The 27,719-nt window shown below is 37.5% G+C and overlaps 1 protein-coding gene across 1 annotated transcript in view; it reads left to right on the plus strand.

The window, feature by feature from the left end:
* Positions 1–27,719, plus strand: part of MCTP1 (multiple C2 and transmembrane domain containing 1) — a 599,962-nt gene that overhangs the window by 408,746 nt on the left and 163,497 nt on the right. Inside the window, exons 5-6 of the mRNA XM_077138660.1 lie at positions 7,103–7,289; positions 12,067–12,160. Coding sequence (XP_076994775.1) covers positions 7,103–7,289; positions 12,067–12,160 — 281 coding nt within the window. The remainder of the gene's footprint in view (positions 1–7,102; positions 7,290–12,066; positions 12,161–27,719) is intronic.

Consider the following 27,719-nt stretch of genomic DNA (forward strand, 5'->3'; position numbering starts at 1 on the left):
GGCACTTAGGAAACTAGACTTACATTCTATTTGTATGTTTAAATAATTACATAGTTTTTTTTAAAAAAGTGCAAAGAACTTCCAGCTCTGATATGGAAGTAAGGAAACATGGCTCAAGCTTTTGCCATCACTTAATTGCTCTGAGCCTCAATGTCCTCATTTGTGAAATGAGGGAAAGCGTCTGTGAAATCTTCAGTACCGAATCCATTCTGATGATGATATTATTCATGCATTCATTCAGTCGTTAGTGGATCAGGTTCAATACCAATAGCAAGTATTTAAATTTTCCAGTATCAGACTATAGCAGATAGGATAAGAAAACCAGGTATTATATTTACATGGCACTTTCAACTTTTCAAAGTAAACTTTTTCATCTATTATTCCTGTGTTCTTATGACACTAAACAGTAGAGAAGGCATTGAAGAAAACTCTTCATTTGATAAAGGGAACGCTGGAGTAAAGAGTTTGACTGACTCAATATCATAGTACTAATGAATAATTGAGCATAATGGAAATGGTGTCTTTGACATCTCCCACACCCTGCCATGGTCTCTGAAGCCATATAACTTTGTTCAAAACAAACGCAGTCTCTGATAGTTCTGGAATAAAGTTTCTGAGAAACTAGAAGTTTTGGAAAGGACTACATTCCCCAAATCACCAACGTGTTTAGCAAAAAAAAAAAGGCATTGATGTTAGTTGGGGTTCTCTAGAGAAACAGAACCAACAGAGAGATCTGTAAATATGAAATTTACAAAGGTGTCTCACACAATCATGGAAATGGAAGAGTCCAAAATCTGCAGGGCAGACTATGAAGCTGGCGGCTCTGATGAAGGATCTGGATGAACTCCACAGGAGAGGCTCACTGGCCGAAGAAGCAGTGACTCTTTCTTCTCCTTTGAAAGCCTTCAGTTGTTTGAATTATCTCATTGTGGGAGCCGCTCCTTAGTTGATTGCAGATGTGATCGGCCACAGATGCAATCAACGGACTGATGATTTAATACTCCAGCTTTCTGGTTTATCAACCAGCCACGAAATATCCTTGCAACAACAGTCATGCCAGTGCTTGCCTGACCAGACAACTGGGCATAACCATTTGCCAAGTTGATACCAGAGCCTAACCATCACAGCTTTTAATAAATAATGAATGAATGAGTGAGCGAATAGTGAAACGTTGTTGGAAAGAAATACAACCGTTTTCTAGGGAGACCATTTAGATGTAGTAGTATGAACACATGCTCTATGGTTGAGGCTCTGCTACTGACAAACGTTGTCCCCATGGGTAAATTTTTTGGCCTCCCTGAGCCTCCATTTCCTTGTCCATAAGTATTTTAATACTTACTAAGCACCGACTATACTCTAGGTACTATGCTAGGTAGTGAGAATAAGACATTGCCCCACCCTCGAAGAGTTTCAGGATATTGAGAAAGGAAACTGCAGATAATTTTAATAAGAATGCATAAAAAATAGCCAAGCAAAGATAGATGAATAAATCATCTCAGGTGGAGGGGATACCATGTCCTGTCACAAAGAAACAGGTGATTCCTAGCATGGATGGTGGGGTGAATTACTAGCTGTTTCTAATGACTTTTAAGTAGTAATTAGGAGTCAGGAATGAAAACACCAACTGTTGATAGGTCATGGAGGGCCTTGCTAAAAGATGTTCACAGGTGTTGGGAAGCCAGGGAAGGAGCACAGTCAGCTTTGTGTTTTAGACAATTGTAACTAAGGTTGTCAAGCAGTATCAATGGTTTTTGCCTTATCTTAAAGCAGTGATTGAGGGTTGATCCTTTGTTTGGGAGGTACAGTTCCACATATGGAGAGTAAGAGAGAAAAGATGCAAGTCAGCGAAGACTAAAAAGCAATGCAAGATAATATGTCAGGCTGCATCCTGTGCATCCTATATTTCAGAGACCCAGTTGGGATGTTCAGCAGTATACTCACTTGGCCACGTGTGGACAGGTAATATGGAGAAGCCATGCTTTGGAACAGCCTGTGAGAGGTAGTAAGGTGTGGGAAGTTAAATTCCCATCTCCGAATCTACTGATCAAAGTTCACTCCACAAAAGAAGACAACTGCATTGAATCATCTGGCTTCTTGGGCACCTCAGCCAGATTCCACACTCACAGTTTAGATTTTCATCCATGTACAGACGCGGCTTTGAAAGTCAGAACTCAGGGCAAGAGGTTACTCAGCCTGGATGCAGAGAGGAGTTCCCAGAGCATTTGGGCCAATGAAAGATCACCCCTGGCTGGAAGACCCCTGAGGATCCTGGCACTGTCAGCTGGTCGTGGAAATGTGGTAAAGAGAAGAGAGAAGTCCCTTGGGGAGGAATGGCCAAGTTGCAGCTAAGGCGAAACAAGTGGCTGCTGGCTCAGGAGGCCACGGCTCTGAGGAGGCAAATGAGACATGCCCAGTAAGCTTACAGACCATGCTTGTGATCCTCCAATGTAAAACTGATATAAAAGCAACTGACCTCTGACTCAGGAAGGAGTGTCCGCACGTGCCTTCATGCACCTTCCCTCCCCATGGTGATCTTTGAGGCAACCCCTAGTGCTTTTTGTTGTAATTTTACACAGTTCGAAGGTATTTTAGTGATGGCAAAGACTGAGGTATTTAAACATTACTATAAACTATAGTCATTTAAAAAATCTAAGTTGTGTCTAATCCCATGATGCACTCTTCAGATTTTGTTTGGAAGCATGGGGCAAACAAGGGTATTTGCAGAGGACACATTCTGTATTTGTACAGCAGTGTTAGCCAAGAATTGTCAAGTGTTTCGTCCCAATTATTCCTCCTCTCAATCCTATTAATTATGAGATGAGAGAAATTTTATTTAAACCATTTTATGGTTTGCCTCGTAGTCATATTCAAGAAATAAATGAAAGGAAACATTATTTTATGGAGTCCTAAATGTTGTTATCAGAAGCCATGAAAATTTTGTACTTCATGCCCAATGCCTAGAAGAAATTGGAGTGGTCATAAAGTTAAGTAGACATCAGATGTAGAGGAACACAGAGTCAGTAGCTAAGTAAGACAGAATTCAGTGTACCCTTATTTACCTGTGTCTGACTTCTGTTTGACTTTCTTCCCACTGCTTGGCATTATAGAAATACACCCAAAAAATAATATTTCATGTCCTTAAGCTAAATGTCTTCTTATAATTTCTTTCTTTGGGGAACTGCGAAGAACAGATGCAAAAATATGAATATGGATAGAGATATAACAAATTTTGGAATATGGAATTTTTGAGAACTTGCAGGTCATCTTGTTTAATTACCCCATATTGCAGATGAGGAAAACTAAATTCAATAGGATGTGCTGTCTTGAAAAAGCTCACACACAGCTAATTAGTGAAAGCAAAGGGCTAGAACCAGGGGAGTCTGACTCCCAGTCCAGGCTGTCAGCATGTTATTAGAGTTCATGGATCTGCTTAAATTTTTTTTTAATTTAAAATTTTTCATTTGATAACAATATAAAATCAATAATTTATACCTATTCTAGACCATCTAGATGACCTAGTCTTATAATCTAGTATTTCTATATTCAGACATATAATGAGTAAATCTTTCCTTTGTTCTGATGAGCCAAATACAGAAGACTGTTCCCCACAGCAATTGGTAGTCACATTGAGATAGTTTGTGTCACAAAGTTTCCACCTTTGTACACATTTGTAAGCAACAGGGGGTAGCAAAGACTTTTTTTTCACTCAGTTCCAATAGTAGCTTGATCTATATGCATTTAATGCAGATGTCAGTGGGACTGTAATGCAAACTTTATCCTCAACTTCTTGAGACAATTTTGCTTAATTATCAGGTGATACTTCATTGAAAATGGCAATGAGGATTACTCCTGAGCAGAGTTTTTAGATAAACAGGATATCAGAAGAATTTCAACTAGCAAAAAGAGATTTGAAGTCATTAATACTCATTTGCCCAATACTTTTGTAGAAACAGATATTTGAATCAAACAAATTAAAGTTCTGAAACATTAAATACAGGACAGGATTTCGAACCACTTCTGTGAATACATCCAATATTGGAAGTTCAGTTTCATCAGCAAAACATAACCCTTCCTTTAAATTTACATTGTTAACTTGAATTGTATTAGTTTCATAGTTCTCAAAATTCAATTGTAAACGTCTCTTAGTTTATCATCTTGTGAGAGTTATAATTTAAGGCCTTCTTGCCTAGCTTGTATGTATTTAAAAAACATTATAATAAAAATCACAAAATTCCATACTTTGAAAACGAGGCAATTTTTTTCTGGTAAAAATGAGCCCTCCCAAAATAAATAAATAAAAATAAATGATCCCAGATATTACCCAGATTTAAGAACCACTTCCAATAGCACACATTTCCTCCTTGGATGCACAATTGCTGTATGACAGATTAACCAAGGAAAAAAACTAGAGTTTGGATTTCAGAGTCCCATGTTCCGATCCTGGCTCTGCTGACAAATAACTGCATATCTCAATCAAGCCATGTAACCTCTCTGGCCCTCAGTTTTCTCTTCGGTAAATTAACGAGATTGCAGAGATCGCAAATCCTTATGCCTATTGGGGCTAGGTATGGTAATTAAGTGAAATAGGCCAGCTGTGAATAATAGGCAGCACTGGGGACAGTAACTAACTCAGAGGACATCTGTCTGGAATTATTTAAATTGAAAACTTTTTTTTAGCTCTACAAGCAAAAACACATAAATCTGTGGACCAGATTCCATTTGAAAGTTTCCAGCTTGTAATCACTGAGCCAGATAAACTTTAGATCACCTTCCCCAGCTCTAAAGCATTTGATGCAATGACTAATAAAAATGAGGGGTAGACCAGCCTCTATATGACCCGAGCAAAGTGGAAATAGGCAGGAAAGGAAATCCTCCAGAATACTCCGACGTGTTTTAATGTTTTAAGAGGGATGCAGCATCATAAAAAAATAATTCAACAAGGAAGGGACTGGGGAAAGCATGGTCAAAGTAAGTGAAAATCCCTTCCTGATCCCAACTTCATCCACCCAAAAGTACCGTCTGACTTATTAGCCCAATTAAATTCCCTAATATTGTACTCTCAATCCAAACCAAAGATTCACTCGGCATTCCGCAAACTCTATGGGTCAGTCATTGTGTCAGATCCTGAAGAGACCTATATATAGAAAATCATGTGTGTGTTTTTCCTTTTTATTAGAGAATACCTCTGAATGCCTCTTTATTTCCCTATTTTTTTGTACTTTTTTTTGAAAGGGAGTAAAACTGTCTTTATTCACACATAAAGTTATTTCTGTACAAATTCTTAAAGGATCAACAAAAAAGCTACCAGAATTATTTTTTTCCCTTGTATTTCTTACCGTTTATTTGTTCTGGGTGTTATTGGCAAGAACTTAATTCCAATTAACATTAAAATATTAGATTTTGATATGTTTTTCTCCCTTTAGAGTTTGAGACAATATGGGGGTATTTTGAAATGGATATGTTAGTAGGAACAATGAGGTTCTTTGCTCTGCATTCTAGCTTTAGAAAGATATTTTCTGGACTTGCTTTCTCAGACGTTAGCATTTAGCACACTCAGACTTTCTGCCACTGACCAAAGTGGTTCTTTCCTTTTTCTTTTTCTTCTTTTGCATCTATATTCCTCTCCCTCCCATGTGTTTCTAGTCCTGGCCATCTCCTTTGTTAAATGATAGGCAAAAATAAAAGATAAATGTTATCCTTTAGTTCAGTTTCTAAAATCACTCACACCACAGAGATGTTTGAGCTTTACAAGCATGACACCCTATTCCTGGGAGTTTAATTTAAAAGCAAAACGGCTGTTCTAGTTTGCTGACTGCCGGAATGCACACACCAGAGGTGGATTGGCTTTTAATAAAAGAGGATTTATTTCGTTGGTTCTGCAGAGGAAAAGCAGCTAACTTTCAACTGAGGTTCTTTCTTACATGGGAAGGCACAGGGTGATCTCTGCTGGCCTTCTCTCCAGGCCTCTGGGTTCCAATAACTTTCCCCAGGGTGATTCCTTTCTGCGTCTCCAAGGGCCTGGGGTGAGCTGCAAGTGCTGAGATGAGGTATGCCCAGCTGCTTGGGCTGTTCTACATTGTGTTCTCTCATTTAAGCACCAGCCGGTTAAGTGAAACATCATTCATTGCAGCAGGCACGCCTCCTAGCCGACTGCAGATGTAATCAGCAACAGGTGAGGTTCATGTACCAATGGCTCATGTCCACAGCAACAGAACTAGGTGCCTTCACCTGGCCAAGTTGACAACTGAATCTAACTACCACAACAGCAGACAATAAACAGGATGTGGAATAAGAATTTAATCTGTCCCTGATAGCTGATCACCCCATTTATGATATGTAGCCACGTTTAGTCTTGTAAATGCCTTTTATTCATATCCGCCTTTTATTTGTATCCACCACCTTTCTCTCAGTTTATTGGCCTTGTGATCACCACGTTATTTTTCTCTTCAAAATCAATTGACGTTTTTTACAAAAAGAGTTTGCAAGGTGTTTTAGCTCTGAAAGAATAGTATATAGAGCATGGCTGCTGTGCTATCAAATAGCTGTTAGGACCAATCTGATACATCACACTCCAGCTATGTTTTTAGGAGATTTGTTTTTCACTTAGATTTATGCAGTGTGGTATGTATGAACTGGCATGTTTTTAAAAATGTGAGGTTTTATGGCATGACCATAGGACACATTCTGTCTGCTTAATAACATTTATGAAGGAGGGGAAAATATCCACTTTTTATAAAAGCGGTACAAAAGTCCAACTGTTTGTGATTTGCCTCTTTGCAAAGCTCACATTAATCCGTTCTTGGAAGCCAAGCTCCACTGGTCTAGTTCCTTAGGTTTATGAAGATGGTAACAGCAGGTAGTAATCAAATCTGTCAAATGCATGCATAGTATCTCACGAGAAATGACCAAATATAGATATTAAGATCATCAGGGTTTCTTATTTTGTGAAGAAAGTCAACTGACATGAAAAACCTATTCTTTTAGTGGTCCAAACAATGTTTCTATTTCTACTGATTTATAACAACCTCCCCCTGAGCAGCCTGAATTTCCTATTTGATGCGGCAGAGAAAGCTCCTTGGTGATACAGAATGCTTGTTTCTAGGTGCCAGGTTGACCTGTCGGCCCTCAGTAGGGAGCAGACACACAAGTTGGAGCTGCAGCTGGAGGAGGGTGAGGGCCACCTCGTGCTGCTGGTCACCCTGACGGCTTCGACCACCGTCAGTGTCCCTGACCTCTCAGTCAACTCCCTGGAGGACCAGAAAGAGCGGGAGAAGATATTAAAGAGATATGTACGTATGTAACCCTTCTCTCTTCAGGGGTCACATGTGACTAGACAGGAGACAAGGGTGTAAATTATTTACCTGAAGTGACAGAAGTACTTCTGAAAAGCTGTCCCATGGAAGGGCCAGGGGAGGCAGAAAGCAAATGCAAATGCCACACAGACCTCTGCAGAAGCCAGTGCTGGCTAGAGATGTGCTCACCCCTCGGGATCTCTTCCAGTGCAAGTTCTGGGATTCTTCGATTCCATTTGGTGATTTTTATGAGCAAAATTATCATGCAAGAAAATTTCCTATAAGGGAAAGTCAAGTTTAGGCCTTTACCCATCACCACTTTAAAATTAATTTGCAAACTCTTTGTAGTTGCAATTAAGATTCTTTGTCTTTCCAAGTTTGAAATGGAGTTAATAGCCTTTACGTTAATTAGTAATTTCATTACTGGAGAGGGATCACAGAGTGATTTTGATTTTTAGCTGCTTTCTTTTTTTTTTTTTTTTCCTTTGGTTGATTATGAAATAAAACTTAAAGGACTTTCACCTTTTGATCTAATGTGGAGCAATAGGATGGAATAGCGAGTCCCTAAAATAATTACTTTCCTCACTTTTTACCACACCACAATTCACAAGCAAACACATCTACTTCCAGCTCCCTTGCGCTGCATGCCTCCTGCCTTGTAGTTTGCTTGAATCAACAGAGAGGGGAGCTCTTACTCCACCGTGCTGTGTCAGTGGAGCCTCAAAAAAAGTAAATGTCTCAGTTCCCCGGGAAGCTGGGGGAAAAGCTTTTCCACTTAAAATTACAAAGCTTGTATTGTACAGGGCTGCCAGGTGTTTAGAAGTCTCCTCCAAACACTCAGCCATGAAACCAAGTTCTGACTAACAAAGAAGCGCTTAATTTTTTTCTTAAGGTTTTAAAATATTCCTATTTGCTGACTGACATCCTTTCAATAACTGAATTTAATAAAGATGTACCTTATCATGCTGTGCAGATAACATGAAGTGCTAGTACTAATGCTCTACAATATTCTTCAAACAGATTAGCAGGATGTGCGCTTCGGCAAATTTATTCTGGCTATCTCCACTAAATCAGCTGTCTGCTAATGCTTGTACAACTCATCCACCATGGTGTTATCATAAATAGTTTAATAGAGGTGACTTAGCAAGGCTAAAAAGTATATGTTTTTAAACCAGCTAAGAGCCTAAGGTACTGTGTAGTATCTTAATATATAGCTGCAATTATGAGAATCATTTTACATTTTGGTACCTACCAAAACATACTCACCTGTCGCAAGAAGTGATTCTCCTGAGTTAGAAAAATATTTAAGGGAATTAATTGGTATATTAATATAAAATTCTGCTATGTACTGTAATGCTGTATTTCGTGGATTGCTATTTTAATACTATCCCACATATTAGAATGATACTGCTGGGGAGATTACTAGAAATAATCCAGCTATTATTGATTCCTTTTTTTTTTTTTCTTTTGCTGGATGGACTTCCTTAAATCAGCTATTTCCATTCAAAATTTGAATGTGTTGTCACATAAAATATTATGTGGATGCAGCAGTTAGTTCTCAGATTATATTCTGCTCAATAATTTAAAAAGTGAAACGTTTAAATATGCTTTTTACTTTAACCTTGAATTCTAGGCATGGACCTGTATCTCCTTGTATAGACATATTTCCATGAAGCTGCCATATGTACTGTAGCATATATGTTACAATTACTCATAGTTACTCAAGAATAAGGGCCTGTATCATAGGGCTTCGGTGTGTCTACTTTTTATTATATGAATTATGAAATGAATGAAAGCTTTACTGTGTCTGAAAAGAAATATCTCTTGTTTTGCATGAACAAATAAGAGAGGTTATTAGATTTGTTTAGGTAATTATTTATGTATTTTCCTGTAAGACTTGTGTATTTTTAAAAGTTAAGATTAAGCTTAAGCTTTTGATTTGGAACCAGTTGTGGTCAGGAAGTGATGAATTGCCCTGACTCTTGTATCACACAGCCCTGAAAAAGCTGTCCACTGCTGATTTAGCTGCCCATGGCCAGGCACTGAAGCCCAACAAATTAAACAGGCATAACAGTGTGAGCTCTTATTTGATCATCGCATTTTGAAAAGATGGCTAATTCCAGTTTTCTTTTTTCCCTTTTTTTTGGGGGGGAGGGAGGGAGGGAAGGTCAATTGGGGGTGGGTAGTAATGGGTAGTAGACCAAGAGTGCTTGTGTGACCTTTTCAGAACGGCTTATGCTGAACCCTTGCTCCCCCTTGTCACAGTTTAAAAACCAGAGAAGCTAGTTTAGAGAAGAAGTTGTTAGCATTCCATTTTTATTATGACATTTCACAGTCATCCGATTTAATGTCCCTTGACCGGATTGTCCACCGTGAGACGATGGGCTTGAAATGTTATTTAGAGCATTGATAAAAGGTGAGCGGTTCTAAGATGACAGCGACTCATAAGGCTGGTGGTGTGACATTAATTTTCTCCATAACAGAGATGGAATAAGACGTCACGGTGACAAGCTGTCAATCAGCTCTGGCCCCTCAGAGCATCTTGATGCCATAGGATGGGGTATTGCCTCTCCCATAATAGAGCTGAACTGAGATGCTCTCCCTGACAGCTGCTGCAGCCATAGAGAAAATATATTATACAGCCTTTCATTAAAAAAATAAAGAGGACTCCTCTCCAGAGCATTTCAATCTTTTCCCATCTATTGAGGGCTGAAAGGATTCATGGCAAATCATAGATTCCTCTGCTATGGAAATTTCTGGCTTCAGAAGCCAGCAAGGTTTTGAGGCCTTGGAAAATAACCATAAATAACAAGACAGGAATACCTCCTGATGAAGCATTACTTGAATTTATGTTTTTCAAACTAATAGACTTAACTTATTTGGGTTTGTGGGTTTTTTTTTGGGGGGGGAGTTCTTATTATAATCTATGTGTCACTGGTCTAAACAATTGAAATTTGCAATAAATTACTGAGTGTCAGCTGACTCAAGGAAATGAAACCTTCAAATAATAATTACCCTCCCAATGGAAAGCAGGGGAGCAGGGCAACAGAGCTGAAGCACCAGAAGACACTGTGTCTGCGGAAGGAGGTTGCCAGTGTGAAATGATTCTCAGGAAGACGGACAAGCGATATTTGTTTTCGTCACAATGAAACTTGGTTTAAATTCCTCCTGAAAATGAAAGTACAGGAACCTTTTGATACAACTGTTTACCACCATTAGGATATGGGGGCTTGTCTGGTTTATAAACCAGAAATAAGAAGCTTCCCAAACTTGATCATTACTGCCTTAGGAACACAACACTCCCAAACCTCTGAATTCTAACACCTTTGTCTACAGCTCCCACTGTCAGACTGCTGATACCCAGCCATTTAAATGGAGAGAGAAGTACATTTTCACAGAACCCTGTCATCTGGTAGTTTAAACAGATTTTTGATAGTCAATAGCTATTTAGAAACAATAAAAGATTAGGAGTTAATCCTGTGATAAACATTCTTCGCAAAATGACTATGAGATTTTATGTGTATAGCTACATTTCCTCCTCTCGGGATACCAAGGTCATAGCTTCAGTGCAAACAATGATAGTCATGCAGGACTGATGAAGTTAATACTGCACCGGGCTTTTTGCATGTCAGTATTCTTACATTATTTATAAAACAATAGGAATGCTCTTGAGTAATATTTCCTAAGAACTTTTTTTATGCAAAGCATTTAATGCTTCCTGGTTATGAAGCATTTTAAAGGTTAGGATAAAGAAGTATCTTTGAGTTACTTAGTAGAAATGTTGAGCTCATCATAAAAAAAATGCTATAAAGCATAAATAAACAAATGTTTATCACTATTCGGTAGGCTCATTTTACTCACTAAGTATTTGTGCCCGTTAATTAGACTTCTGAATTATGGTATTGTTATGCCTCTTTTAATTCTGTCAAGTACTAAACTTATTAAAACATCATTATTAATTATGAAGCAAAGTAGATTTTATAATTTGGCTCTCATTTATCAAAGTTTCTATATTTTCACTTCTTATACATATTAGAGTGACAAAATAAAATTTTATAATTTTATTAAAATTTAATAAACATTTAAATTATTTTAAGAAAAATTACTCACCACCTTTGAATTTCTTTTAGTCATCAATTTGATTTATTCTAATAAAAGACCTATAAAAATGCATGTCTTTTAAATCGAATATTAGAAGATAATGTTTAGAGAATTTAACTCTTATGCAGTGCATACAATTTCCAAAGCTCACTGAGAAGAAAATAGTAGAAAAACAATAATCAATTTGTTTAATGTTGACTTCCTTACCCCCAAACTCTGAGGGTGCTATACAGCGAACAACTTACGATATACTACCGAAAATCATTAATTCCCCAACCATCCATATCTGCTAATAAAAAGTGTATGGAGTGTTTGGTAAAAAAGATGGAAGAAAGAAAGCAAGCATACCCTACTCTGTAATTTGTTGTTCACCATGTATTAATATTTATGGGAGGAAATCCTCTGGTATTTCTTATTCTTTAAAAAAAGTCTACTCATATACCTACAAATACCTACTGAAATCCATGTTTGTGTATGTGTGTATATATATATATATATATGTGTATTTTTTTCATGATGGTAGAAGGGCGTTATGTATTGAAGAATTACAAGTGACCCTTTTAACCAATTAAGCAACATCCTGAGACAAACCATAAACTTTGGTGTATTCTCCGCACACTCTTTAGGGTTTTTAGGACCACTCTTTTCTAATGCTGTTGTTGGGATCTTACAGAGGCCCTTGCGGATATTTCACAACCTGAAAGATGTGGGATTTCTCCAGGTGAAAGTAATCAGAGCAGAAGGTTTGATGGCTGCGGATGTCACAGGTAAGAAATGATGAATTCTCCTTTCGCCTATAAAGAGCAACAGGCAAGGTCCACACCATTTAATAAACTAACTTTGCATTTCACTGTACTGGATCATCAAAGTAAGTAATTCAAATATAAAAGTTCAGAGTTGATCTTACAAAGAATTACCAGCCCCCCGATTTTTTATACTTTTGCTACTTTTCTAAGGCAGAGTGAATTATTAAAATAATAAAACTTTTGATTACAACAATTCCAAAGTTTTTCCAAGGTTCTCCAAGGTTCAGTCAACATTGGGGGACTATTTTTTTCTAGGTTCCGTCACTTCGGTATTCTGGAATAATGTCATGATATCATCTTCTCTCAGACAGTATCAACTTCCCTCAGATGATATCATAGCATCACACCACTTGTAATTCGAATATACATGAAATCTAAGTACATAGTTCACCAAAAAACTCAGATGCATAATTGTCAGTAATTTGGTATGAACTCTTGGTATTTGGATCACTGATTCAATTCTTCAATTGTCCAAATTTCTTAGCACTACCCATAATTTTGGGTCTAAAGTAAGTACCAAGATTGCACTAAATTTTCAAACCAAGTAACAGGCCTCAGAGACCCTAAAATTAGTCATCTCTTGGCATATTTAAAGCTTCTTGATTCGGATTATTATGACAGGTTAACAAATGGCCTGATGATTATTTCATCAATTTCCAGAATTAAGCCATTTTTTGAGTTTGCAATTATGTGACCATTCATTTATTGTTTAACTTCATACAGGTTTGGAGGATGTTAAATGAGTCTTGAGATGACTAACTTTAACCACTTTTTTTTTTGGCATGGGCACGCACCAGGAACCGAACCGGGGTCTCCGGCATGGCAGGCAAGAAGTCTGCCTGCTTTTTTTGATTGTTTGAATTTCTAAACTCACCGTGGCCCACCCTTTAACCACTTTTTTGTGAAAATTTCTGTTCTGAAATAAATTACCCACTTATTATTTGTGGAAATACTCTTACAATTGCCAATGATTAAAAAAATAATCCTAAGGAGGTAGCTGATTTATTTGAAGGGAAGAAATGCCCAACCTTGGATCTTCACATCTATAACATGGTTTCTGTGCCCTTGTTTAATTCTTTAACCAGAATCAAAACCAAATTAAAAGATAGCATGCCTTAAAATTAAAACAGCAGATATTTGCTCCAAAATGGCAACATTCTCTAATTTTAATATCTGCATGTTACTAAATGACTATTTATATATGACAAAATAAAGATATCGGGAGTTTACAGTTTCTTTAAAGAGGTAGTTATCAACTCATTTGTTACCCACAGAATAAAACTGTCAAATATTCTTTAAAAATAGGCACACCTGAAATTGGTGGGAGAGAGGGTAGCTTGTGATTTCTTTACATGTGTGATGACTTGGCTCCTTGTACTAAATAATTAATGAATTTCAAGCTTATGCATTTTCTCCTTTTTTTATGAATTTTATTTCATTATGGTTATAGTTAAATTAACGTGGGCACAATAATTTCTCATAGAAAAAATACAAGTACCATTTACTTCAAAAGCTCAGATACCTGCCCATTACACAAGTCAAACGCAATTATTTGAGTTTGTCTTCTCTTGGAAAGAAGCTGTCATGCTTTTAAAACTTCATGAATATGCAAACTACGTTAACCCAGTTGGCCTATATGCCACTATGGAAGTTAAAGTACATGTTCTTTCAAAGCTGGGAAAAATAGAGATATTTCTTTCCTAATGATTCCATGTAAATTAATGTGAATAACAATGGCCTTTTCCCTAGAGATTCAAAGAGATAATTTTAATTTGATAAAATGAACATTAATTTGGGGAATACTAAATACCAGATTCTCCCTTTTTTCCCCCTCCAGTTTTAGGGATTATAAATCTAATGATTCCTCATTCTGCAGTGACCTTATAATGTAATGTGCTCTGAATTGAACAAAAGAGATGTTGAACTATTCAGGGGCATGAGGATAATTCAGTCTTTGACCTTGCTCACTTTTGGACCTTTTGTGGTCTTATGACATTTGTAATGGTGGCAAAAACTGAGGGTCATATATTTAACTCAGAAATGTCTGAACATACTGCCAATTTAAAAAATACTCTTCACTTCTGGATAGGATAGATACTTTTATATATACAGATTCTTCCTGATTTTTGTCATTAAATTTTGGACACATGTAAGCTCTCCATATACCTTATCTCTTACTTGTTCATTTAAAATATGTTCATTTCAGTGGATAATAATAGCCAAGTGCTAAAAGATATTAAGCATGTTTGGAAAGAGGGAATTGAGTGAACAATGCTGTCTTCATATCCTCAGATTAGCATCCATTTAGAAGTGTTGTGGATAGAAAAAGGAAATTTTAAATCACTGAAACTCTCTATACTAAGACAAGGGTATTTTCTGACCTGGTATAAATGAGACTTTTACTATAAAATACTTGGTTGGCTTCAGGAAACTTTTTTCTAGATACGTCTAACAGTTCAGACTCACATTTGGCCAAGTTTGCTCTATTTTTAAAATATGTATTATGATCTGAACATAAGGTAAGAAGCTGAACTTCACAGTTTAAGCTAAATTTTAAAAATTATATTTCATCATTAAACTCAAGCGCAGAAGAGAAAGATTCTATAATAATCTTTTAAGTAGCCATCAATCTTACTGCCACCATGACAAAGAATTTTTCCCTTTCAAATTGTAAAATTTTTCTTTTGTTACCACACATTCATTGAGAAACATTGTGATACTGTATTAACTCTGTGTGAATAAAGAGCAATTGAGACTCTCTTTGAATGAGTGAGTATAAAGCACAAATTACTTTTTAATGAAACCCTCAATTCTTTCCCTTTCCACAAAAAGCTATAGCCTTGTTCAGCTGAACCACTACTACAGTAGGTCACTTCAGTTAAGCCCCTAATAACTGTTGATGGTCGAGGGTAGTTTTTTCTTCGATCTCAATAGCCCAGTGTTGGACAGTGCACTTCAAATCATTAAGGTTAATACAGATTTCAAAAAGAGATTAACTCGGGTGGTTAAGGCCTCAATTTACAACTCCCACACATACACATGCATTGAGCAAGACACAAGAGTGGATTGAAGTTTCAGTCAAATTGTGGGCAGCTTTTCACAGACTGAGAAAATGGCGCTCTGGTTTTCACAGTTGGGCAGCTGAATCCTTGGTGAGGGAGAAAGTTCGAGTAACTGAGAAATACTGCTCGGGACAACTTACTTCCGTTTTGACTAACCAGTGAAAAGGTTAATCTTTCTTGCACCATCAAAGTAAAACCTAGAGATTGTCTGGCCCTGTGTTTGCGGGGGAGGATACTTCTAGCACTAAATCAAATGCTCCTTAAATAGGGCGGATGGTGAAAAGAGAAAGGCTAGTGGGGAAAAAAATGTTTTTTCTTTTTTCTTTTTGGCAGTGGAAAACAGTTCATGTTGGGATTTCTTTCTTAGTTTCTAATTGTGTTTTTCCTTGAGCAGGGCCTAATTTCTGCTTTCAACAGACCATTTAATGTCTCCTGTATTAAGGGAGGCGTTCTTTACAGAGTATTTAGACCTGGCCTATTGGTTCTTTCATGTTCCAAGAGAAGAAAGAAAAAAGGGTTCTTTTCCTCAGCCCCTCCCCTTCATTTTCCCCTGGGTTGTTTTTTTTTTGAGCTACCCAAGAAGAGGTCACAGCTTCCCCAGGGAGATCAGCCACTCAGTTTCAGAAACAGTGATATGGGAGAACTGTGAAACCCTTTCAAAAGATGCCCTACCTTTTCACCGTATTTAAAGGTACACTAATATAAAACTTCTCCCAGGTGAATTGCGCTCTCAAATTAATGCTCCATCTCTCTCAGAAACAAAAGAGCTGATAAGAAAAGAGAGAAAGAGAAAAAGAGAGAATTTTACAATGAACAGAATCTGTCACTGAAATAGCCCTGTTAAATGAGCATATCTTTTTCTAAAACAGGGCTGCACGCGAAGATTTGCAAATCTGTAGTTCCACAGTCTAAAAACCTACTCGTTATTAAGAGATGTTTACTACCCCTCGATTTGCGTAGACTTTTCCCATGTTTTTCTTTAGGAAAACTGTCTTCATTGTTGGAAAATATTTAAGTAACAAAACAGCAGAAAAAGACATGCTACAGTTTTTTTATCAGCTTCCGTGAGAGTCTTATTATCTTAAGAAATAACAGTTAGCGGCTCAGATTCATTAACAGAGCTAAATTTAAGTCCCGTTTGACAAGCTGCCTAGAAAACATTTTGTTTTGCTGTCTGTGGGCTTTAATTAAGACGTGTTCAATTTCAGTCCTCTTCAGCCTCCCCCCCCCAACCCCCCCCCTCCACTTGCTGTGTCACAGACCGGCGATCAGACACTTTTAGATGGTCCAGCCCATGACTTTGACCTTCCGCGCAGTCCGGCGTTCCCTGGGGAACCGTTCAACTCATGAGGTCTGATTTCACACTTCCAGGATGCCTCAGCTCTCTTAACAATGACAGGGAGACAAAGCCCTTTAGAGCAGGCCGCATGGGGACTTGTTTAAATTGGAAACCAGAGAGGAGTCAAGGAACAAGGTTATGGGCTACAGAATAGTGCTTTTAATAAAGAGCTCACAGCTCCAGCTCGGCTCAAAGAGGTCTACCTCTGTACAATTAATTGAGCCATTTATCTGGAGCATCTCAGGCCTCTACTTTCTCACAGAATTGCGTGGTAAATATCAGCTAAGAAGCAAATGAGAGATGCATGAAATGAATTTTAACACTTTGATTACTGCGCTTCCAGTCTTCATTAAAAGTAAATTTATTTGTATTTCTGACCTCATTATCAGTAGACTGCCTGCATTTTTATAGGTTCCTGTGATTTCCAGCTTGCGTGTGTCATGAAGGTATATTTTATACGGAGATTTGGATTTATTATTCGTGGTGTTTTTCCCTGAACGTTATGGGACTATGTACAGAAAAAAAAAAATGAAAAGGCAGCTGTACAGAAAAAGGCGAGTCTGTCTTTTGAAAGTTTCACATACAGTTGGAGAAAAACCAAGCACATATACGTAACATAGACAAGACACTACCCCTTAAAAAAAATAAACTTTTAGTATGTTACTGTGGCAAGTTAGTAAGATACATGCAATTTTTGCTTAGCAGGGCTGTCAGAATACAATACAATGTTTTAAAAGGTAGCTAAATTGCTTCTTTTATAGAAATGGAGCAGTTTATATATATATATATATATATATATATTTTTTTTTTTTTTGCTTGGGTAGACACTGGAAATCGAACCTGTGTCTCTAGCATGGCAGGCGAGAACTCTACCTGCTGAGCCACCATCACACAGCCCTGGAGCAGTTCAGATTTTTAATAACATTTGCCTTTAATTGCAAGCATCATATTTAACAACAGTGATGATATCTCATAAGTGCAGCCTTTGATTTCATGATAATTCTTTTAAACTTATGTGGGAAGAAGAGAAAATCTATATTCTTTAACCTGTATGTAAAATATGGTAGAAATCTCCCATATTTCTAGATTATCAAGCATAAAATAATTTACCAAATAAAAGAGGGCCATGTGCAGATGCCATTCATAATTTCCTAACTTTTACTATTTTAACCTGAAATTATATTGCTTCAAACAAAAACCGTAATTCTCCCACACAATGAATTTAAAAATCTCCCAAGCAAAATATGTCTTTATTTCCAATTACATGACATAATGTTGTTCCCATTCACTCTGAATAAGTGTTTATAGACTATTAAGCCAATAGTGTATTTGAGAAGAAATTTCATCCAATTTATAGTGCATCAAAAATATCCTGTTCCTGAAATAATTGTGCTAATATACCTAGTTTAGAAAACACACGCATTAAATGTCTCAATACTATATATTAATCTTTCTTAGAATGAAACAACAAATAAAGGCATCACAAGGAAAAAAAGCAAATCATTGCTCTTCATTCTATTATTTCACCACGTCTTACCTAGAAATAAAAGTTACTTTCTTTACTAATTCCATTTTTAAAACCAAATCAGATTGTAATTATAGACATTTGAAAATGATCTTCTAAAAATCAAACAGTTGATATCAGATATTTGTAAAAAATAGTTATGAAAGCAACAGTTGAGTTAAAGTGCTAGGAAGGCCTGAGTGTGAACCAGTGTTTTACAGGAATTGCAGAAATCATTGTGATTCACATTCAGAGCACACGGTTAGAAGATACAGCTTTGGAAGAAGAGGTGGAGTGACAAAAGAGGTTAATAAATGGGTTTGATATGCTCTAGAGGTGAAGGACTGTGGCATGAGAAAGTGCTGGTCTCACTATCAGTAGGAAATGAAGGAAAGAGAAATACTATAAAATAATTAATCGGGTTCTGTAGAACTAAGATTACAAAATGATGCTTTGAGTAAAGAATTAGAGAATCGCTGATTTGGCTTGCAGGGCTAGCTCCGGGATTTCACTTAGGGCTTGAAGAAATGCTTTCCGATGCTAGAATCATTGTTTAAAGATGAAACTCTTTTTTATATTTTGTTACGTTACAATATAGTTGTGTAAATAAGCACTTCATTTCCTAGAATGATGGACCGGGGACATGGTGCAGAGAGAATATGGATTTAACTAGGTTTTGAAAAAATAAACTCTTACTACATGGATATTTGAATTATATGATAGCTGAGCTAGTTATAGTCATAAATTATTGAACAGTTGAGCCTAAAGTATTATTAAAGGATTGATATCAGTGGTGGTTCCCAAGTGGAGGGATACAGGATTCTGCCCTTAATCTAACTTGTTCAACATATTTGCTAATGACTTTGAAGAGATAATTGACTGCTTCTGTATCAGACTTGCTGGGGGGACAGTTAATTCAGTTTATGTAACACCAAGATAAAAATATATATCAACAGACTGGAATAAGACGCTTAGTTTAACAAGATGAATTTTAAAATATATAGATCAAAGTTTTAACTGGGAACAAAACAGGAATGCCTTACTTTAACAGTAGAAAATATGGAAAGGATTTTAGGGTTGAAGTTGAGTTTAAGGTCCATGAGTGTGAACACACCTCTATCGATTTTGTTACATTGATAAAAGTTCATGTGGGACTCTATTCTGAATGGGTTATATGTACTGTTTTTCTAGTTTGGGAAGCTACTCTTTAAGGAAAGACATTGGTAAACTATCCAGAATATATTCTCAATTGGGATATCTAGGGTTTGAAAATCAAGCCATTTGAAAAAAAAAAAAAATCAAGCCATTCTAGAATAGCTTAAAGAACTATCATTATTAAAAACCACTAATAATGGTGACTAATATTTGTTGAGCACTTATCAGGTTGGATACTACCCTGAACTTGATGTATGAATTGTCACAATCTCACAAGAGACTAATACATACTCTTATTGTCCCCACTTTACAAATTAGAACTCTGAGGTATGGAGAGGTTAAGTGACCTGTCCAAGATGAACACACACACACACAACCAGCTCATAAGTGTACAGTAAGGATGCTTTGGCCTGGATCTGTTGACTGAAGCCATAAGAGAGCTGGAGAAAGGAAGATGTTGTGTGAATATGATTTCTTTTGTTGTCCCAAGGGGTGAGTATAGATAGAAGCTGGCGAAAAGGTAATAGCCAAGGTTCAGGTCCAGAGAGCTGACTCCCTTCTAAATTTAAGCAGAAGTTTAATCCGAAGGGGATTTTAAGTGGATTAGAGAAACTTCAGTGGAAGGGAAAGCCTAAGAAAATGGACTCTAAGCTAATTTTGGGAATTTAGTGCTAAAGCCGCATGGTAGAACCAGGGTTGCTGTCTCTGCCACACTAGCAAGTTGGGGAGATACTGTGATAACTGCCTAAACTAATCCTGCATGCAGTCCGCACCAGCAAAATGAGCACCATATGTTTTCATTTAAGCGAATTCTTATTTCAGATCTTGGGTAAGTACTTCTGATTGGTGAAACCTTTCACCTCTGCACCCCTAGCTGCAAGGGAGTCTGGAAATATCACTTTGGGCTTTCTGGTCTCTATACTAGAGGGAAAGATACTGGAAGGTAGCAAGACATGCACAGTATCCAGCCCAGGAGTATAAGTACTGAACCTAATTTCATACTCTCTATGTACTTGATGCTGCGCCACCACTTTAGACCTGTTATTTCATTTAGATTTTCAAATTATTTAGAGGGCAAATCACAAAATAGATCAAAATTGCAGAGAGATAATTTTGTATACTGTATAAGGAAACAGTTTTTAAAATTGCTATTGTCAAAAGTAGATGAGAATTTTCCTGTGGAGGTGGTGATCTACCCATCATTGAAGTGTTGGAGGGCACATCAGCCTGAAGCTTCTGAAGGACCCTGCGTGGCAGAGGGAATTCCAGCCCTAGATGAGCTTTCAGATTTGGCCCCTAAGGTTTCTTTCCAGGCCTCAGATTCTGGAATCTTGTATCAGATACCAAGATGAATAGCGGACTCCCCCATGTTGTTTTGTAGGAGGAAATGAACAAATAGGAAGATGCAAACAAAATTTTGGAAGGCACGTGGCAATTTTCAGTTGTATTTTCATTTAAAAAAAAGTTTTAATCACTTAATATAGTCCTTAATTTTTTTTAAGGCTAAACGAATTTTACCCCACAGTAAAAAAGATCTCTCTGGTTAATTAATTTATTCATGGGGAAGATTATCTGAAACTTCATGCTCCATTGCAGAGAAGACTAAATGAATATATATATCCATATTTTGGGTCCTAATGAATCTATCAGGTCCATAACATATCTTGCAAAAACAAATGAGCTCATGACATATTTTTATACTCACTCCTGATCAAACACCTTTTGTGTTTCTAAGCTTGTAACAAGTCACTTGCACAACGTTGCTATATTAAATATGGATTGAAAGTTAAGTCTTTAAGTGTTTTTCACACAACTTATGCTGCATTGTTATTAAAGTTTAAACAGAATTCTTTCATAGCCTCTCCTCATTTTATAGATCCCATAGTACCCCTCCTTGTTCTTTTCCAGCTTCTTACCTGTCTTATTTTACTAGCCTTTCTTCTGTCATGAATTTCAAGGTTTCCAGCATACATTAAGATGGTTCAATTCTAGGATCAAGATACGTCTAGTTATATAGAATCCTATAAATATTATTTTGCATTTAGTTCTAGATCCCAAGGGAAATCAACTCACATTTACACGGAGCTTTACTTATTTTTACTGCTCTTAGTCCTGGTTCTCAAAGTATGTCCTCTGGGAATCCATGAGACCCTTTCCAGGATCTGTGAAGTGAAAACTATTTTCATAGAACTAAGATGGTAATTGTCTTTTTCATTCTCCTTCTCTCACGAGCGTACAATAGTTTTTCAGACATTTGATCACTCTGATGTTAACATGATGAATTTATTATTGCTATTTTTGAATAACATTTTTAAATGTTCCCTTCTTTAATTTTTAAAATGGTAAGTACTGATAAATGTATGCCACATAAACAAAAACAATAAAAAAAAATTGAGATCCTCAATTTTTAAGACTGAAAGAGCTCCCGAGACCGAAATGTTTATGAGCCGTTGCTGTACAGCGGTGATGCTCAGGAGGGGGATGGGGCAGCCAGTTGTGCCCACCTGGGTGTCTTGGAGATTTTGGAGGGAGTTTTGGTTGTCACAGTGGTTGGGAAGCACTACTGGCATTGGGCAGATGGAAATCAGGGATGCTAAATTGTCTACAAACATTAGACAGTCTTACATCATGGAAATCATCCTATGTCCTGCATGACCTAAAAATAGACATATGAAGTTTAACATCTGTTTCATGATTCCGTCCTAAAATATATATTTCTTACTCAAGCCTTGCAGCTGGCTCCCATTTTACACAGCAAAGGCTTAAGATGGCCTCCAGGGCACCTTGTGATCTGGCTTCCCATCACCATTCTGATGTCTTCTACTGTTCCACCCTCTTGCTCACTGAGCCCCTGCCTCGTGGGCCTGGAGCATGCCAGGCCTGTATTCCACCTATTCCTTCTGCCTGGACCACTATCCCCCAAATTTCCACTTGGTTGACTTTCTCATCTCCTTCTGCTCTTTGCTGCGACCTCACCTCCTCATGAGGCCTTCTCCAGCTGCCCCAGTTAAATCTATAAGCTGTCCCCATCCACCAACTCCTCAAACCCCTTACATTGCTCTATTTTTTCCTGTTTTCCATTAACCCATATCACTCTCTAACACGCTCTATAGTTTACTTATTACATTCACTGTTCACTCTCTTTTCCCCTCCCACCCTGACAGAAGGAAGTGCCGAGAGAACAGGAGCCTTTCCTTTTATGTTCGTATGGTCTGGCACGTAGTAGCCCCTCAATAAATATTTGTTAAATAAATCAATGTGTGATTTTATTGTAAGCAGCTTTCTTCAAAGCCCTCATTTATAATAGAGTTATGGCATCGTATTACATTTTTAAATTAAGTAAGGTTGGTTTCGTTTAATTTTCAGATAATAAAGGGGACATTACAAAATCATTATGAAAAGGGGGTATTAAGTCTAGTGGGCTGAGAGCCACAACTCCAGGGTGTCACTTTTTTTTCTGCCACAAAGAAACCTGCCTTGGGACTTAGTGATGAAAGAGAAGCCCTATGATTATCACTCAATCTCAGAATCAGACCCAGCAGGAACCTAGCGAAGAGGGTCAGTTAATGTAATTCTACCAATCAGATGTTTATAATATGTTTAGGTCAGTTGATGAATAAGACTAAGGTCAAATCCCCATCTCCTGTGACAAGGGGAGGACTGGAAGATGTCTCCAACATACGTTGCCTTTTATTCTGATGGACTCTATGGAAGTCCCTCAACTGCAACGTTGTTATATGTTATGATTAGAAATTCCAGGTTGTAGAAAGGACAGAGGCAAGCTTGATTATAGTAAAAAAAAAAAAAAAAAAGATAAAGGTATAGCTGTTTCAAATTGTGGCGACTGAGGAAATTAAAGAAAAGAGCTTAATTTGTGCAAGGTAGACAACCCCCAAAATGGCTCTGATGGATATGAATTGGTTTCCATGCTGTGAAAGCCTCCTGTGATTTCAGAGACATGGCAAGAAAGAGGTGATCATGGAGCCCTCCCCACCACACCCACATTTTTTGTAACATCACATCCAACAAACTGTGCTACTTGTCAGCAGCAAAATAATCCCGGACAAAGCCCACCACTGATGGATCAGGATTAGCTCTATTCTGGGAGCAAGAATATCATTCAGTATCTTTTGAGTGACTTTAAAGCCCAAACCAGTAGTTTGCACAAACTGAGGTTGTCCAATTGCCTACGAAACAGGTAGCAGGAGAGGAGAGGAGAGGCAGACTTCCCCCCAGTTCTTTATCCACATGTCAGGATTGTGATCTCAAAGAACAAGGACTAAGAGAGAATTACCCATTTGGTGCACCCCATTTCACCTTCTGGGCGATTTTAAAGAGAGCCAGAGAAGATGCCCATTGGAGACAATTTTGATGTTTGTTTTGTTCTGTTCTGGTAGGAATGGCTTTTTGCTAAAAAGAGAAATTGAAATAATAGCATATATACTTTAAAATCTGTTATAGGTTTAATTTTATGAGTTAAGGTATAAGAGTCTTTTTCTAATTTTAATTCCCTAGGAGAGTTATCCTATAAAACCCATAGGAAACAAAAACTCTTAGTATTTAACTGGAGTATGGATAAAAATATCGGTGCTAATCTGTGGCCATGTACTAGGATCATACTTTTAGGCATTCATTTTATAGTAGCATTATAATATCTGGGTTTTTTGCAATATAGAGACCTTACTAAAGAGTTACATAGATAGATTTCAGATAAATAATCCTGATCATAAATTGTTAAACTCCTCTTTTTATGTGGTTGTCCTTCACTTCTAAAAACGTTGACGACAGAAATGTGTGATCACCATAGATCATCGGGGTCCTCTCCACTGGGAAAACTTCTTCTCTTCCTTTTCCCCTTTCCTGTTCTAGAATTATGGAATGAATTCTTGTTGCTTCTTCTTGTTGCTCCCGTTGCACCCTTCACTCACCTTTACTGCAGCACTTTGGCCCTGCGTTACAGTTACAAATTTACATGTCTGTCATGCCCACTAGATTGTGAGTACCTTGAGAGCTGGACTGTATTTTAATCATGATTCTGGGGTGGGTACTTGCTCACTTGATGAGTAAGGAATGCTTCAAAAGGCATTCCTATTTCTCACTAGAAAATTGGCAACATGGAAAATTGCCATACTCTTATGGAAGGCCAGGATTCCCTTCTAGCTGTTATGATTGTTAGCAAAACCAATCCCACTGCCACCAACCCCACCCAGAACTGCGGCCATTTCTATCTTCCATCCAAACCAAACTCTCCAGTTTTTCTAGTACTCTTAAGGAGAAGGATAGGTGATTTTTAGCCAATGAGATGGAAATTAAGAAAAAACCACTTGGTACCCACAGGTCTGTTTTAAGTCCCATGACAGGGGTGAGTGAGAGGGAGACAAGTGATTATAAAATCTGTGTTCCGTGCATTGAGGCTCCTTAAATAACCAAAAATTATCTTTAAAAAAATGCACCTCATCTTTTGATACTGCGTTCATTCCTTGCACTTCCAGTTAGAGGGTATGAAATAAAGGATTATAGGGGAACACTTTGCATCACTTTCTGGAATTCTGCATAATATTATACTTCGTAGACGTTCACACTCCCTCTTAGATCAGCCTTACTCTCAGCAAGCAGATCTGCGTATCACAGGATCCAAATTAACCGATAAAAGGATGAAAGGAAGGAATAATTAAGGAGGTAATTGATGGTTAGGTCCATCACTAGTATATCTGTGATTGTTTTTGTTTAAGTGGCAGATAATCAAGGCAGCAACATTTAGGGACTGAAAAGCCAGTCATTTAAAGCATCATTTAGCAAACCAGATAAGCACATTAACTATGTGTAGCCACATCTTTAAAATAAAATGATGGTGTATGCCTTTTTAGTGGTAAATTTATAGAATTTAATATTGTACGTTTACTACTATTTTGGTGGAAATGGCTGTTAATTTAAACTGCCCTTGGAATTAGGAAAAAAAGGGACTTTCTAAACTAGTCAAAAATAACATGATGGCAAGCATTACTGAGAACTGTAAAAAGATAGCTTTTACAAGGAAAAGATGAATAGAAATTAAACATTAAAGTGCCTACTTTTTCCTCACCTACATATTCGAGAGATATCCAGTTTGAGCACCTTGCTGAACATAATTTACTTTCCTTGGAAAGAAGGACAGGCTTGGCGAAACTCAATGAATTGTTTTATATCTACAAGTAATAATATCAGGGTATATTTGATTTTCAGTATTGACACCTGCAAATTCTGTTGGCTCTACTTTCAAAATGTACCCAGGATCCGGCTGCTTTCCATCATCTCAAAAGCCTCTCAACTCTTCTCCCTCCATTGCCCTCTCTCTACCTTATTCTCCAAGCAGCAGCCATCAGATCATGTCTTTCTTCAACTCAAAACTCTCGTAGATTGAAAGCCAGGTCCTTACCAAGTCCTGCCACCCTCCTGGTACCTCTCTGGCCCCATCATCTACTACTCATCTCTGCCCTCCCTAATTTCTTCCTCCAACCACACTGGCTTGCTGGGTATATTCCTGGAAACTTCAGGCAAAGCCACCTCTCTGGATCTTTCTATGAGCTGTTATCTGCAGGAAACCCAAGGCTCACTCCCTCACCTGCATCATTTCTTTGCTCAAAAGTCACTTCCAGGCAACTCTTTAAAAATTGTGCCCACATACCACCACAAGGTATGCGGTGGGATACCTCTTTATCCTTCCCGCCTTTAATTTTCTCCATAGTACCTAGTTCCTTCTAAAATACTATAAAATGTACTTATTTATTAGACTGTCTTCTTCCTGAACATAAACTCCATCAGGCCAGGGAATTTTTTTTTATTGTTTTATGTGCTGTGGTCTCCATGTACATAGAACACTGATACATGATAGGCACTCAATAAAGATTCATTTAATGAATTAATCTATATCAAAATGTTACCTACCTGTTCCCATGGGTCTGACCTACTGGCCACTAAGATATGACACACTTATTGGAAAAGATCTTGCCCAGTGGCTTACGTTTAAAGGCATTTCATTAAGGGAGTGTGGATCATAGTGGCAGAGCTAGGGTCTGAAAATCTGACAGACCTGAGTTTGAGTACCAACTTCCAACCACTTTCACTTTGTGTAAACCAGTGAGTTATATCATCTCCCAACCTCAGTTTCCTCATCTGTAAAATGGGGATAGGAAAAGTACTTTTCTTACTGAGTAGTCATGAATTTTGGCAGGAAATGAAAAGCATAGTGTTGGACTTATAATAAAATATCCATAATTATCACTTTATTTGCTATTTTCTATAAAATATTTTACAATTATTTATTGTTTTGACCAGGAGATTTAGCCCAAGATGTGAGTTGTTCCCTATTATTTGTGCACTTCAAAGCACATTACTATGTTTTAGATATTTATTTGAAAAGACAGTACCATGAGCAACTATTATTTGATATTCTGCTAGTCTGTAGACATTTTGCTACTTATATTCTAATTTTTACCTCTAATTTGCAGAGTCATTGTGGAACAGCAAATTACTCTCACTATTTTATTTGTTAGGGAACAGGCCCAAGGTCATGTCGTAAGTATTCAATCCCACCTTAACCCCCAGAACCAGGCCTTTCCCCCACACCACTCTCCTGTCACCTTGAACTTTATTGCCACAACACCCAGTGCCCTAGAGTGTTTAAGACTGTGTATGTATAAGGCAGCTCAAGTAAGGAGCTCAGGGGCTTTGCACTTGTAGTTAAGGCTATATGCCATGTAAGACTCTATGCCATACCATATAATATGGTTTTAACTAATAGGCTTTGGGAAGACATCAAAGGTTTTGAAGTTGAGAATAAGGTTGAAGAGAAGGATAGAATTACAGAATTTACATGGATTTAAAGACTGATTCATGTCACTGACCAAAGTTGAGTCCTTAACATAACTGTAAACAGAATAAGAACAATAGATTACAGACTGAGAAAAATCAGTGTAAATTAAGGACAGGCTAAATAGTAGTTTGGTCTAACTTAGGTCAATGGCTCCTTTTTTTTTTTCTTGGGTGCTTGGTCCAGAATCAAGCCCAGGTTTCCCGCGTGGAAGGCGAGCATTCTGCCACCCAACCACCTGTGCACCCTCTTTTTTACTGTAACTCCATATGTCCCACATAGGGTCTAACATAGTCTCTTAGAGGTTATGTCGCTTACCCATTTCAAGTTATAAGATAGGATGGGGAGTAATTTTGTAAATGATGGTAACTGGAATTCGGAATAGGAAAATGGCTAGGAAGGGGCTACAGGGAGTGTTCATGCTGTTTTTGCTGTGGTAATGTCTCTGCTGCTTTAACGCCTTCATTTCAGTAGAAAAGATTGACTGAAAGAATAGGTGATGTGAATATTGATGGATGGTCCAATATTGGTTTTTGCCAGAACAATGGTGAGAAATAACAAACGAAATGGACATAAAAGATGGCTGGTCCACTCTCTCATCTGCAGAGGGT

Source organism: Tamandua tetradactyla, chromosome 21 (assembly GCF_023851605.1).
Source record: "Tamandua tetradactyla isolate mTamTet1 chromosome 21, mTamTet1.pri, whole genome shotgun sequence".
Lineage (NCBI taxonomy): Eukaryota > Metazoa > Chordata > Mammalia > Pilosa > Myrmecophagidae > Tamandua > Tamandua tetradactyla.